A 14,295-nucleotide genomic window follows, 5' to 3' on the forward strand; every position below is an offset into this window, starting at 1 on the left:
AACACAGTTGCATATGAATAATTCACAAATTTGGTTTAATGTCTTTATTAACGTGACCTCTTTATTTTACAATAAATTGAGCTAATTCTGTGAAAGTCTGCTGAGGTAAGTTTCAACCCTGATCAAACTTTTTCTTTGGTTTTATATTATTCCGTTTCACATTTATCCAAACGTTATATTATTCACTTATTCAGGACACCTGAACTCCTCCATATTCATTTTTTTTAGTGTCATCAAAGAACAAAAAGCCTCACTGCACTGCTGCTTGATAAAGAGCTGCTTCTTATTCTGCCAGTACATAATGCCACATGCCTTGTGACATCACATGTCATGTCATAAATTATTCACAGCAGAAGTCATTTGTCAGTTTGTTTCGCTAACTGGGTTTGAAATATTTCAGCAGACTGTTTGCCTGACTGCCTTTTCCTGCAGCCCTCCTGTCTCTCCGCGGTTTCTTGGATGACGGGGCCTTTAGTGGTGGCTTCTGCTGCTTCCATTCAGACATCAGCTCCCTTTGAACCTCTGAGGGAAGCTCAGAAAACACCTCAGGGTCCACATTACCTGGGAGTTTGCAGTCAAGAGACTGGGGGAATGGCGTTCTCCCTTCCTCTATGATGGTCTCTCCTAAAGATGTACTTGTGGCCAAAGGCCTGTGCTGATTCAACATAGTCACGCTGTAAGATGGATGTGATTCATTCATGGTGTCTTTCATGTCCTCAGTAACATGTGAGTCTGTAAATGGCTTCGGTGATGCACTTTTTGTCTTTTGGGGGACACCAGGTTTTACACCTGGTACGGACAAGCAGGTAGAAGTGCTTGGAAGAGAGTGACGGTAGGCCGGAGAAAGCAGTTCCTTCTGGATGTCCTCAGGGAGATGTGTGAAAACATCTGGGTCAAAATTTGGGGGCAATTGCTGTGTCACACTGTGGGTTTTGTTATCAGGATCTGATGTTGTTGTGCTGCACGCTGTCTGAAGCGTGGGGTCTGCGACAACAACGGAGCTTTGTTTACATCTGAACCCATGTAATGTTTCCGAGCTGCAAGGGCTTCTTGTGGTCATGTTCTTTGGTGGCCCGAGTTGTGTTATCGCGTTTTGCAGGCTGAACTGATGATCCATGCAGTGACTATCCCCACTCTGAGAGGAATCATTCTATTGAAACATGAAAAGATGGGGCACACACATCATTTTCTGAATATGTTTTCAGAGAACTTATTTCCAGGAAGGGATCATTCTGCAGGCATCATTTAAGCACCATGCAAAACAAAAAGCCAAGGATACGGTCAGCACAATGAAAGCATGCTAAATTCACTTTTAACTTGCTTTATTTTTAATGAGGGGACATATTATTGTGATTAGTATGTCCATCTGTTTTGCATGAAGTTATGCGTTTAGATAGTTTCTTGTCTTGGTTTCTAGAAAGTCAGAGATTGTCAGATTGTAGGCTGCAGCAGTTTGTGATAATTTGCTGGTTTAAATGATATACAGTACAATAACTAAAACAAGTGAGAGATTGAGAACTGCAGATACCCTGATGGAAATGTGTGAATAAATAAAACAAAAGGATTACTTCACCTGGATTTGAGGTGAACAGATTTGTGTTTTCCTGGGAGACGTGCCCTGTGTGAAAAAAGACATGATCGAGCCCTTCTTGCTCATGTCAGCTCCCCTGCTGTGCAAGTTACTGAAGCAAACGTTAATGAGCGTGAGGTGGAAGGAAGAATTGCTGTCGACCATCTTGTGAAAGAGCTTCATGGCCAGTGAGACCAGCAGAACCACAGCATCATCACTGTTGCCTTCAAAAAACAACAACAACAACAACAACAACAACACTTAAACCTAACTGAAGAGACACATTCACTGCCCTCTCCATGATGACAACAAACCAACAACAATGTAGAAAGAAATTTAGGAACCAAAATCTTGTCTCTTTATTAAATTATCTATGCTTTGGGGGCTGAATCTGAACGTTTGAAGATATAAAGTTAGACATAACAGAGGCTTCACTAAATATGTAAATTAAGTATTCTGAATATACAGTATATCATGACTGGGATTACTAAGAATCTTCAGAGACTTTACAGACTTATGCTGCCTTCATGTGCTATTGGAAAAATGATAATTCCCATTTGTGTAATCAGAACCAGAGTGTGTAAAATGCCTTTGTTGTTGGAGGGAAATGAAAAATGGCTGACACACTGTTCACCCTTACCTGCTTCTTGGGTAAAACTATTTTTGATTTGTTATTTCACCTGGTAGACCAGGATGAAGATGTAGCAAATGGCGAGTAGCCTAATTGTATTTTGTGACAAAAGACAAAAAAGTATTTCCAATTATAATAAATAAATTATTTACCATTAGTGGCAAATCTTGCTTTACTTTCTGCCAACTTGAAATAATTTTGAATTGTATTCATTCAGAATGGGTGAACATTTTTTCCTAACCTGCACCTAAGTTTCCCTATCCGAGATCATTTCCATGTCTTTTTGGATTATAAAGCAGGTATTGTGCTTTGGAAATACTGTTAACACTGTTAGAAGCAATCCATTCACAGAGAAATACATAAAGCCTGAATTCAGACAAAACTACATCTTGATTCATTTTTTGTGGGTAAAAAAAGTATTCAAACAATTGCTTCAGCTTTCCTCAATTCAACTGAGTTACTGAGTAAATACAAAATAGTAATCAATTTGTCTTTAAAGTGTCTTTCCTAGTGCACAAGCTTACCAGAGGTGATTGTCTGTCCTATGTGTTTGGGAATTGGACACTGCCGGCTCTCACGACTGAACCACTTGTTGGTCGCAGAGTATCGACGAATGGTGAGCCGGAAGGTTTGAGGTTGCCTGCCATCTTTGTTCATCCTAATTTTCAAACAGGCCATAATGGTTAGATTATGTGGCTCAGCAACAAAATACCAATATTTGATGATGAAAACTGAAATGAATACATAATAAATGAATGAAAGGGTTTTAGTGAGGTGGAAAAACTGGCCAGCCTGACCTTTCCACCAGACTGCTCAAGAGTTGTTGAACTTTTTCCAAAACCTCTTTAGTTGATGACATTTTTTTGAAAGAATCTTCATCACTGAGAGACTGAAACAAAGGAAAACAAAGATGTTCACATTAAAAGCAACAATTCATTATTTCACTCTCATAGAAAGTAGGCCTTTCTTGGTCATATCAAAGCAATACACATCTACATTGTGAAGTAAGTTTCCAGGAAGTTAGCCATGGTACAGTATACACTAGCTATAAAATAAAACAATACAACCTAACAGCAGAGTATCCAGATTCTACAAAATTGAACCTTATCAGCTACCATCATTTTTTTGTTATGGGACAGAATTATTGTCCTGGAGATCTCAGCCTACCTGAGGGGCCCCAGTAGGTGTGACGGGGGAGTCATCAACGCCAATGACCAGATTCTTCAAACGCTCAGCACTTGAACCTCCAAACTCCTTCACCAAGTCATTCAATGGGAACAGTTGTAGGTCCTTGATGCTGGCCACTCCCAGGGCTTGAAGTCTTTTGGCTGTTTGGTGGCCCACTCCTAGGATGTAATGACGGTATCACAAACTGAGCGGCAGGGATACTTGACACAGATGTGACATGGGTCAAAATTACAACAAAGAGCTTTTAACTGGAAATATTATAGACAGATTATGAGACAACGAGGGCCCCCATGGATAGGCTTGTAAACAGGAGACAAAAACAATGCAACTGACTCTAATCATTTGTGCATCTTTGCCGTTGTTTTACATTTGAGTCCACTTATTGATAGATCTGTTTGTTTGTGTTCTGCTGAAATCAATTTGCAGGGTGTTTTGTGTTTTTCTGTTCACTTTCAAATCACTTTAAAGTCAATTTTGTGCATATTCATGTCCAGCTTCTTGCTCTTCGAAATCCACCTGGGTCTTTTTGTTGTTACTTTTGTTGGTAAAATTTCAGCTGCTTAACCTTTCAGTGAGAAATGCTAATGAATGGTCTGTTCACAAACACCCTGGCCCAGGGGTATGTTGACCTCTTGGCCTCCCTGGCATTTTGGGCCCCTAGAGCCTGATAGCCTTCTATATAATATCCAACAGAAGAGAATGGCAGTTACAGATTAATATATATGTACATATATATATATATATGTATAAAAGTGGTCTAATCTTTTTCAAACTCATTTATTCTTACACATAACTGTTTGTACCTGGTACTTTGCGGAGACTGTTCAGGCAGCCCATGATGTCGCTGACATTCTCCAATAGCAGGGTGGTTTGCTGATTGGGTTTGAAGGTGCCAGACACCAGTTTGGCCAGGAGCTTGTTTGTGGCAATGCCAGCACAGCCAGTCAGACCCAGTTTGCTGTAGATGTTCTCTCTCAGCTCTGCTGCAATGTGTGAACCTATAGCAAGCCTTGGGGAGTCGCTCGCTTTAAAATCTGCACCTGAGAAAACCATAGCACTCTTTAACACAGTGAGCTGTTCATGTAGTGGGAAACTGAGAGTGCAATGCAAATATTTCAGGTTCTTGGTATGTTTCATATCTCATTTCCTGGTTTCCATGAGCCAGATGTGCAAAGATGTTCAGCGACACGCCAGAGACCCAAACGTTTACTTACTGGAATGATTGTAGACATGGCCTCTAAAACATAAGCTGCTCAACGCTGTTGTCTCTTTTAGCCTTTTCTCTACCACCTCCGTGACGTCCACAAAGTTTTCATCAAATCCGAGCCTTTCTACCAGTGGACAGTAGGACATCAACAGCTCTGGATGGAGGACAAAAAGGGTAAATTAGATGGTGTTAGTTGTGTATTGCGTGTATTGATTTTGAATTTTATATCTATATGGTTCTCCAGTTTGCAATAGACCAAGGTTGAGTACAGCTATATTTGTAGATGTGATGTAGTAGTTTTGCCCACCTGTCACTTTATAGGACATTTCTCTGTAGTGTGTCAGGTCTTCACCGTTAACAAGCACCAGCTGAGGACACTTCTCCTTTGCATCAGTCACAGACATCAGTTTGGTGAGACCCTGCTCTCTTGCCACATAGTTACAAGTGACTATGATGTATTTCTGCTGAATACCTGATGATTTAAGACACATAAGTAAAAAGGAGAGACATTTAAAGTACTCTGTATTAAAAAAATAAACTTTAATTAGCTTTAATTAATTTACCCAAAGGGACCTCTCTCAGTGCTGGATTTCTGATCATTTCCACCTGTGCATAGAAGCAGTCCAGGTCAAAATGCAGAATGACTCTATGTGCAGAGGTTGGACCAGGTGTCTTACCAAGGACTGGGCCTGAAAAAGCTGTCACATTTCAGATAATTATATTTGGTGTCATCACATAAGGAGCAAACTAGGGATGCACGATATTGGACTTTTTGCTGAAATCCGACATGCATATTTATCGGGAGTCCTTGAGCCGATAACCGATACAATACTGATATATCATTATTCCCTGTATAGGTAATTTAGTCTTTTCTGTAGTGAAATGGACATAATATTTTGCCTACTCATGTCACAACAGGTGCCGATACAAATATACTTAATTGAGCAAAATAAATAAACGTTAAAAAAAAAGTTGTAGAGGGCTCTAGAAGTCAAGGAGGTAGCAGCTTATTTAGCCTACTGTAGTCATTAGTCATATTGGCAGATCTTGGTGTGTTTGCCGATATCTGATAATACTTTTTGAAGCCAATATCCGCTGAAACCGATATAATTCCAATAACATTGTCCACCCCTAGAAAAAAAGAACACAACACCAAACTACTTGAAAACTGAAAATGCAGGATTCTGTTAAGGAGCATTTTTGTTAAGTGTAAAATAGTGGGAAAATAGCTGATTATTTATCTAGCTTTACAGTATCCACAGAGGTATTGTAAACAGTATACAAACAAAGCCATGTGTTTTTTTCTCTTCCTGATTGTTTACTTTACCAGAAGCAGCATCAGAGCTAAGTGGAGCTGAGTCCATGAAAATGCCCTTCCACTCGGTTTCATCTTCCTCTATCTCATCCACGATATTAGCCATGTCATCAAAACACACATTTGCTATGAACCTATAACACTACTGTTGTTGTGTTAGCAAAAGGAAACTGCACGAAGACAGTAAAAACATAAGCAGAAAAAAAAGCAGATCCTTCTTCACTATTGTACACCAGCGACATCTGTCGGTTTGGAGGAAGTGTTGCGACGGAGGAAGACAGTAATCATGGGTAAAAAAAAGAACTTGCCTGAGAATTAAACAGTTTTTATGTTTTTCAACAGTTTCAATGTATTTTACCGATAATGGTCTCCAATTATAATGGTACACACGAAACAGGAACTGTTGAAAGATAATTCGGCACAATTATTTTCAATCAACCAAGGTGTTAAAATCCTGGACAAAAGTAAAACAAAACAAATATAACAAATATTTTTGAAATAGTTTTAGACCTCAGCGATAAATCGTGTTATTTTAATAAACCACAGTTATAGTTTTCTTTACACGCATATCCCTATATAAGTGAAGCTGGTGTCTCCGCTTGCCCTTTCGCCACCTGTTGCTGAGTAACTGCTAATTAACCGAGCTAAACGTGCTGCTAAGTGGCGTCTTTGCCGATGTTTCCCTCGTCTGGTCTCTTTGCTGGTTTAATATGTCCTGTTTCTAAACATGGGGTTTGTGAGCGACCTCATTGCCCATACAAACACGCTTTCACGGTGCGGGACGATGTGTCTGGTTCCTCCGCAGTGGTCGACTCAGCAGGTCAGTGTTCAAAGGTATGCTGGCTGCTGCATGCTACATCTGCTATAGGTTCGTCTGTTTAGCCTGTTAAACGTTTAAATGGCTTCCAATACAACGGAAAAAAATTAATGCATTATAAACCGTCAATTAATTTGTAATTGTATTATAAAGTTAGTTCATAATATATGTTGAACTAACTTAACTTTTTTGTTGGCCATAATGAATCCGAATCAGCAGAAAACTTTGAAGAACTACAACTAGCCTACTGCTGGACAGTTTGTTGGATTTAAATCAAGAGCACACCTATCAGTTTATTAGCAGACAAAAGCTATTTTAAAAGCCAATATTTCTCAGTTCTTATATGGGGGCCCACTTTTTAAGAGGGCAAATATTGTGACCAGTTCATTCTCAGTGAATGGCAGTTATAAGCCATTAGGAATATCAAATGAGCAGTGTCCCAATATTATGATATTTTACTAAACTTGCCTTCATATCACTACACATGAGATGTTTTACTGTATTCTCTTTAAACAGGAGTCAGAAATTACTACTCATCTGTCTGTGCTGCACCAATGAGAGAGGAGACTGTAGATGATAGCATCCAGGAGCTGGAACGGATCAACAAAGAGATTGAGACTGTCAGGCATGAGGTGGAGCTGGAGCAACGGCGACTGTCATGCTACCAGACCATACGGGTGGACCGCACAAATACTGTGTGTAGTCTTTCTGATTCCAAGTCTGAAAGTGCTGGTAAAAATGCAGACAAAGGCTCTTGTGGACCGTCTTCATGCACAGACTTTTATGAGACAAACACCCGAGTAAGAAAGTATGTTGTTGACAACTCAAAACCCAGGACTGACTTGGAGTATGACCCATTGTCCAACTTTTCCGCTGGTTTACGGTCTTGCAGCGCCTCTGTTAAGGAGCAGAAACCTAAAATTGTGCAAGAAACAAGGCTAGTTGTTCAGGCTAATACCCCCTCTCCTGAGAGTCTTGACTCAAATGAAGACAGTGTCCTGATTATTGACATTCCTCCCTCACCTGACAAAAACCTAATTGGAATTCAGAAACCCGTTTGTGTTGCTGGCAACTCCAAGGTCGAAGTAGAACAAACAAATGAGTTCATAACGGCAGAAATTTCACTTGATTCTTCACCATTATGCTTTACAAAAGCTATGGCATGCCAGATCACACCATGTGTATCGGTGCGGGGGGCAGTTTATAATCATTGTGATGCTGACAAAGGCCAATATCATTTCAGTGTGAATGAGAACAAAGGGTGTGAAAATATACCAGCTGTTGGTAATGTAATTGACCTGACTGAAAGTTTAGAGAATCTGGAAAGTGAGTGTGAGAAAATTGCAAATCTACCTGTCTATTCAGACCAACAAGGTCAGAGTTTGAATGATCTGAAGGTGGAAGAAAGCACATTTCAAGGTGGACTGCCTGAAAGTGAGCTATCCATTAGGGCTGCAAAACTGAAAACACTACAGCCACATAATCTTTCCTCAAATATTTCATTTTTTGATAAAACTTCACACTTGGATTCACTGTGCAGGCAACACACCATGCCAACCCAGACAATGGAGGTGCCAGCTCAGAACAACCACTGCTCTCTTGAGAATAGTGTGTCGTCACTGGTTTCAGGCAGCCAGGATAGAGCACTCATTAACAAGACCTCATCTGTAATATATCAGGAGCAAAAAGAACCAGCTTTAGTTGGCAACCATTATCAAACATCTGTCATCTGTCACTCACATTTAGCAAACGGAGTCGATTCATCTGAACCCAATGAGCAGCTTTTAGTCAAATTGGGCAAAGAAGACGTTATTATCATCTCCAGCTCCGAGGAGGAAGAGCTCAATTATTCTGACATGGACTTGTCTGACAGCGACCCAATGGAAGAATGCTACAGGATCTTCATGGAGGCAAATCATGAAGATGCGAAGGGACATGAGGAGCAAACCAGTTTGTCAGTAAGTATATTGAAGGTACTTAAGATCTGAGATGAATGTATTTCGTCAACAATTGGATTTTTTTTTCTCCGCCTTGTTTTTTAGGATGGAACTATGGATGTAGAGAAGCAGGAGTTGACTGTCACTCCCCAAGTGTTACCAGGAAAGAAGAGAGTGGCTCACGAAGCCAAACATACAGAGGTACATCCAACACTAGAACGTAGCAGGAGCTAATCTGAAATCAAAATTCCATGTCATTCCCAAACTTAAACAGTGCAGCCTGATTTAAATTGTAAAAAGAAATCTTATGTGGCCCACCAAAACATTTCCATCTCAACACCAATAAACAATCCTTTTTCCACCCGAAAGCTACTGCTCCAGCATGTGTTTTATCAAATGTGACCAGTGGAAAACCTACTAGGTCCATAGTTTGCATCAACTTATATTTAATGACCTGTCGTGGCCCACCTATAGCAACATCACAGCCCATTAAGTGAGACCTGCTGTAGACATTTATCATGCAAGGCACCTCTAAAACACTAAAATGTATTATCTAGTTGGATTTCATGCAAATGTGACATTTACTTGAATGGTCGGTACATTTTTGTATGCTGAAAATATTTAATGCAATTTGTGTGGTTGTATGCATGGTTAGAAATTAAAATGTTTTTGATATTTTTACTAAGATGTTTGAAAATATAAATATGCATTTCTTTGCATAGCATGTAAAGTTAGTAGTTATGTCAACATAGGAGTACAATGAAATGACAACACTCAAGAGTCATGAATAAATGAACCATGGAATCTTAAAATGTCCTGTTCACTCAGCAGCCAATGGCGAAGATCAGACCTGAGCCTCAGGTATTGATCCCCCTGCGTGGGCCAGCGGCTTCAGGATTTGGCTCCCAGACCTCAGTCACTTCAAAGATCCAGCAGGTACAGCAAAGAGCCTCCATGGTGGCTGCTTCAATAAAGGGTGGTCAAGCATTTGTCTCCATGACCTCTCAGAAGAAGCAAGAGACCCAGACTACTGCTGGTCCTTCCACTCATGCCCATGTAGACACACAACCTGCCTGTGTGCAAAATGGTAAGCATTGGACTGTAGTGGACTAGATTCATTTTCTTCATCTTTTTGTGATCTTCAACTTTATTTATCAAATTGTTACCAAAAGAAACTGATACAGGAAAAAAAAGACTAAATGTTTTCCACCATCACATCTTATCTATGACATGTATGGTATATATTTAACCTGTATTCGTAAAGCTGAATTTACTTCCATTTCTTTGCAGATCTTTTATCGATTTCTTTTTGTGGTGTATTGTACCAGCTTCACGAATGCCTCATCTGACTGTTTTTTTTTTTTTCTTCATTATAAAGCTTACACAAACTACCTATCTTTGGGAACTGCTGTGATTGAAGTAGGCAATAACTTGCACTTCATCCTCCCAGAGGGCACCTTCCCTTTGCCTGTAACTTCAAGTTCCAGCCCTGTTACCTCAGTGTTGACTCCGGTCAGAATCGTGCCCAGGAGCAATCATCTTAGTGTGAAACAACTTTGTCATAAAGCTGCAATAACCCCTGTGCAAAGATACCACACAACAGCGCCTGTGCTCATTCCTGCTCAAACTCGGAAACCTTCACTAACCTCTGCCTCAGCACATTCAAATCCAGCTGCCTCCACTACTACTCCTCCTGCTGCCCATACTGTTGTTGCCAAGGTAGGAAATGTACATAATACATTTTATAGACTCTGTAAATGTAAAGTTTGAGTCCATACTTTGTATTTGAAATGGTGATTTCTTGTTCTTTGTTGAAATCCTCTTCATGCCCAGATAGCAATTAATAAAAGTTGTTGGGTAGAAAAGGAGAGAAGAAAGGTGTAGGACAAATCTGCAAAATGTTGGAGTAGCAGTCTGCCCCTTACCATTGTGGGCTAACTGACATATGCTTGAAGCAGAGTTATGGAGAAGAAACACTGGGCCGACAGTTTTATTAGTACAGACAGCGCCATGTTTGAGTCAAGGAAGGCAACACTGAACATTATCATAATAAACCACACTGGTTGGCAAGTTTGCCAATCTGTTTAGTGTGAACAAAATGATTTGTGTTCATTACTGTGAGGATTAGTTTTTTGTTTTCCCCCTCCCAGACAATTTTATGTCAGCTTTCTGTATGTGAATAGGATTTCAATTACCATAAAATGTCTTAAACACGTTACAGACTAGAGCTTTAAATCTGCTAAGTCAGGTCTGTTTAACTTATGTAAATGTTTTTTTTGTTTTTTTCCCACAAGCCTGTGCCAACTAAACGTAAGCTGAAGCAAGAGGCCGCCAAAGAAAAAGTTCCCCATGATCTCAGACAGCGATATGTCAACATATTTACAGAGGAGTTCCTCAAAACAACAGCCAATGTCAATGATGCCTTTGAAAAAGTGAGTGTTTGCCATTGAATGTCATTCTCACCAACAAAGAACTTTGTTCAAATGTATTTTTGACTGTTTTACTGTTGATAGGCTGTTGCTGAGGAGCGGACAGTGTACAATCGCAGTGCAAACAAGCTGAAATATTTGAGTGTGGCTGTTAATTCACTAAAGAGACTGAAGAATCTGAGCGCTTCTTCAGCTCAAGGTAGAAGAACATTATTCTTTCGGAAATGTAGTAGTGCATGATATAAATGTAGTTCATGATATAATTGTCTCTGCAGGTAGAGATGAGGTAAACGGTCATGGATCCAAAGGCAACATACCACTTCACCGGGAGATGTTGAGAGGAAATGGTGAGTTGGCTTACTTTGAATGCATTTGTCAAACTTTGACAGCCTCTCAGTGTGTGTTTTATTCTCATCAGATGATATGGCATTGTATGAGGGTTTGAAGGATTATCTTTTGACTGAGGAAAAGCTAATTGAGAGCAACTTCCCTGTCCAGCACCCAGAGAAACCTGGCTGTGCTGCTCTGTTTGCTGACCCCAAAAAAGGCATCACAGACCGTAAGTGAAAACCTCAAACTAAGTCATGTTGTTCTCATATAGCATCACTAGAGGGCGCCATTTAACCTTACCTATACTTCAAGTAAAGGTTGCGGCTCCCATCAAATTTCTCTCTGGTTGCTGAGCTTTTTCTGTTTTGTTTGGTAAAAGCTCTGAAGAGGATCTGCTGTCGATGTGGGGCCACGTACTCTGTGAGCCAATCAGGCAAACATGTTCGCAAGGAGGAGTGTACCTATCATTATGGGAAAGGAGTTGAAAATAGAGGTGAGTTTGCCATCAGGAGGCTACAATTTATTGTTTTTAATTGATTTGTCAGTATCTTTCTGGATTGATTGCTGCTTTTCAAAATTGTATATTTCCAGTATTCTGATGTTTTAAAGACCATCAAAGTTCCACATTTGCAATTTTTTTTTTTTATGATTTTGGTTTGTAAATGACAAAGATTTGTCACACTTGCTAATTAGATTAAATCATGTGACTTACTGATGTTCTAAGGTCTATAGAACATTTTGGAGCTTTTGGGATGTTGTGAAATGTTTGCAGTGCCAGGTGGAGTGGAGACTCGCTACAGTTGCTGTCAAGGAGTCATGGGAGCACCTGGATGTCAGGTGTTTCAGGTAGGAAATGATGCTTAAAATTTCAAACAAGAAACATCCCGTAATGACGTTTTTTTTTGTCCTCAACAGTTGCATGTCCATGACTCCCTCAGCCTAGAAGGGTTTGTGTCTACCAGCCCCAGACATTCCTTGGATAAGAGCTGTCCGGGGGTCTACTCTTTGGATTGTGAAATGGTGACATCAGCTTCTGAAGAGGGCTGTTTTAAAATTGTCCTCCTTTTTCACCATTCAGAACTCGTGATGTGCCAAAGAAATAAGTTGTTTTACTTGAATCTACTCTTAAACATATTGTCAAATGTTTGTCTTCATAGTGTTACACTGTTCATGGTCTGGAGCTGTCCAGAGTGACGGTGGTCAACTCTAGTCTGCAAGTTATCTACGACACCTTCGTCAGACCTGATAATGAGGTCATCGATTATAACACAAGGTAAAGTTACAGGCTGGTCACATGTAATCTCCTGTCTTCCATCTAAAATTATTTGTGAATGGCCCATTAGATTTAATTATAGCAGACAGTAGGGTAACAAATAAATGATAACTTAATTTGAAAGATACAGCTTGTGACATTTTACCTATGTAGGTTTTCAGGCATCAGTGTGGAGGATGTGAAAAGTAACAAAACTTCGATCAGAGAGGTGCACGAGACCTTATTGAGCTTCATTAGTGCCGACACCATTCTGATCGGACATGGCCTGGAAATGGACCTCTGTGCCCTGAAGGTGACTAAGAAAGCTATTCTCAATGTCAGACTTCTTGCTGCTTGCTTGAACAAAATCTGTTTTTAAAATGAAGTCACATCACTTACAATACTATACAAGTTGTGGGTATTAAAAACCAGTGTTGTCTAAAATCAAAAGGTTTGGAACGTTAACATGTGAATTTCGTCTGCCCCCATTTGCTTTTTCCTGTTACAAGTCTTTGCTGAATTTTTATTTCAATGCAATTTTGTTCACATACAATGCTTTATCAACATTCAGTCAAAACAGTTGATGGGGCCGGGGGGGTGGGCAAGGACAATGTATTTAAAATCTTTAGCATAAAGATTGCCAAAAGTACTCCTTCACAATGACTGGTAATTGGAGAATTATAATTATTGCTGCAATAATATTTACATCAGTTTAGTTTTGCTCGTTATATATGTGGATAGTTTCTTTAATATAATTTTGTATTGAGCCGAATCTTAAAATAACCCAGAACTCGTAAAATACAAGTCTTAATGTTAAATGTCATTATTTTTTCGCTGCTTTAAACTGTCCATAGAAGGTTTGAAAAAACAGTTTTTGCTTTCCAAATGAGGTTTTGAGGAGAAGGGAACATCAGATATTTTTTTCTTTTTTGCTGTAGTTATTTCATGGCAATATGGTGGACACCTCAGTGGTCTTCCCCCACCGCTTGGGCCCCCCTCACAAGCTTACCCTCAACAACCTCACTGCTGAATACCTGCGCAAGATCATCCAAGAGAGTGGTGGGTCATCATGGATTACTTGCAGCCACCATAACAGTGTTATGATCCAAATAAAGACAAAGTTACAGTCATATTTGAGTGTAAATAAAATGTATGTCTGAAGCTGTTTAACTCAATAGCTTATATTTTTTCTGTATCATTACAATTATGTATTCCTGTTTCTCTCAGTTTGTGGCCATGACACTGCAGAAGATGCTACCGCCTGCATGGAGCTCATGTTATGGAAGGCCAAAGATGGAAAACTGAAAAAATGATTGAAATAATACTCACAACTGTTCATACATGAGATGGATTCTCTGAAGCAAATCTGAATGTCATATGGGAAGGCTGTTTTTCTTTAAGTTGGATTACATATAATTTGGTTTGTGTTAAAAATGCAATATTCTGCATGTTCATGTGTTCAAGTTTGCTATAGTGTGAGCAGAAAACCTGCTGAGGCAGGTCATAATTATTGAAGTAAAGGCACAGAATGAAATGTACTGTTGTGTGTCCTTCTTTCAAACCCACAACAGCCAATGAGCATCTAGATTTTCATGTCTTAATTAGCCTCAGGTGCAGTT

General features: G+C 39.7%; 2 protein-coding genes across 6 annotated transcripts; one reads left to right on the top strand and one right to left on the bottom strand.

The window, feature by feature from the left end:
* Positions 1-29: 29 nt before the first annotated feature.
* poli (polymerase (DNA directed) iota) lies at positions 30-6,092 on the bottom strand. The gene is made up of 10 exons (XM_044026205.1): positions 5,924-6,092; positions 5,160-5,294; positions 4,904-5,068; positions 4,604-4,750; positions 4,193-4,429; positions 3,369-3,547; positions 2,999-3,090; positions 2,726-2,859; positions 1,574-1,794; positions 30-1,150 (listed from the first exon to the last, which is right to left on the bottom strand). Exons 1-10 carry the CDS (start codon positions 6,015-6,017, stop codon positions 377-379), a joined length of 2,178 nt encoding a protein of 725 aa, XP_043882140.1. The 5' UTR covers positions 6,018-6,092; the 3' UTR covers positions 30-376.
* Positions 4,718-14,210, top strand: zgc:152968 (uncharacterized protein LOC564848 homolog). 5 transcript variants are annotated; one of them, XM_044026202.1, is made up of 16 exons: positions 6,185-6,731; positions 7,245-8,686; positions 8,771-8,866; positions 9,494-9,752; positions 10,044-10,384; positions 10,960-11,097; positions 11,179-11,293; positions 11,370-11,441; positions 11,513-11,653; positions 11,804-11,917; positions 12,197-12,270; positions 12,340-12,444; positions 12,582-12,697; positions 12,851-12,989; positions 13,615-13,735; positions 13,904-14,210. In XM_044026202.1, exons 1-16 carry the CDS (start codon positions 6,587-6,589, stop codon positions 13,987-13,989), a joined length of 3,504 nt encoding a protein of 1,167 aa, XP_043882137.1. In that variant the 5' UTR covers positions 6,185-6,586; the 3' UTR covers positions 13,990-14,210. The 5 variants fall into 5 exon arrangements, with proteins under 5 accessions (XP_043882138.1, XP_043882137.1, XP_043882135.1 ...); XM_044026203.1 differs by lacking the exon at positions 6,185-6,731 and adding an exon at positions 4,718-4,770 and having other exon boundaries at positions 13,615-13,968; XM_044026200.1 differs by having other exon boundaries at positions 13,615-13,968.
* Positions 14,211-14,295: the final 85 nt, after the last annotated feature.

Source organism: Solea senegalensis, linkage group LG5 (genome assembly GCF_019176455.1).
Source record: "Solea senegalensis isolate Sse05_10M linkage group LG5, IFAPA_SoseM_1, whole genome shotgun sequence".
In the NCBI taxonomy this organism is placed as follows: Eukaryota; Metazoa; Chordata; class Actinopteri; order Pleuronectiformes; family Soleidae; genus Solea; species Solea senegalensis.

Excerpts from the sequence above, each read along its gene's own strand:
- poli (XM_044026205.1), bottom strand. The coding sequence starts at position 6,017 with ATGGCTAATATCGTGGATGAGATAGAGGAAGATGAAACCGAGTGGAAG. Across the intron at positions 5,069-5,159 it reads ACTGAGAGAGGTCCCTTTGG|GTATTCAGCAGAAATACATC; the intron begins GTAAATTAATTA and ends TTAAATCATCAG. Across the intron at positions 1,795-2,725 it reads AGGACAGACAATCACCTCTG|GCAACAGTGATGATGCTGTG; the intron begins GTAAGCTTGTGC and ends TGTTTTTTGAAG.
- zgc:152968 (XM_044026200.1), top strand. The coding sequence starts at position 6,587 with ATGTTTCCCTCGTCTGGTCTCTTTGCTGGTTTAATATGTCCTGTTTCT. Across the intron at positions 11,294-11,369 it reads GAGCGCTTCTTCAGCTCAAG|GTAGAGATGAGGTAAACGGT; the intron begins GTAGAAGAACAT and ends TTGTCTCTGCAG. Across the intron at positions 12,698-12,850 it reads GTCATCGATTATAACACAAG|GTTTTCAGGCATCAGTGTGG; the intron begins GTAAAGTTACAG and ends TTACCTATGTAG.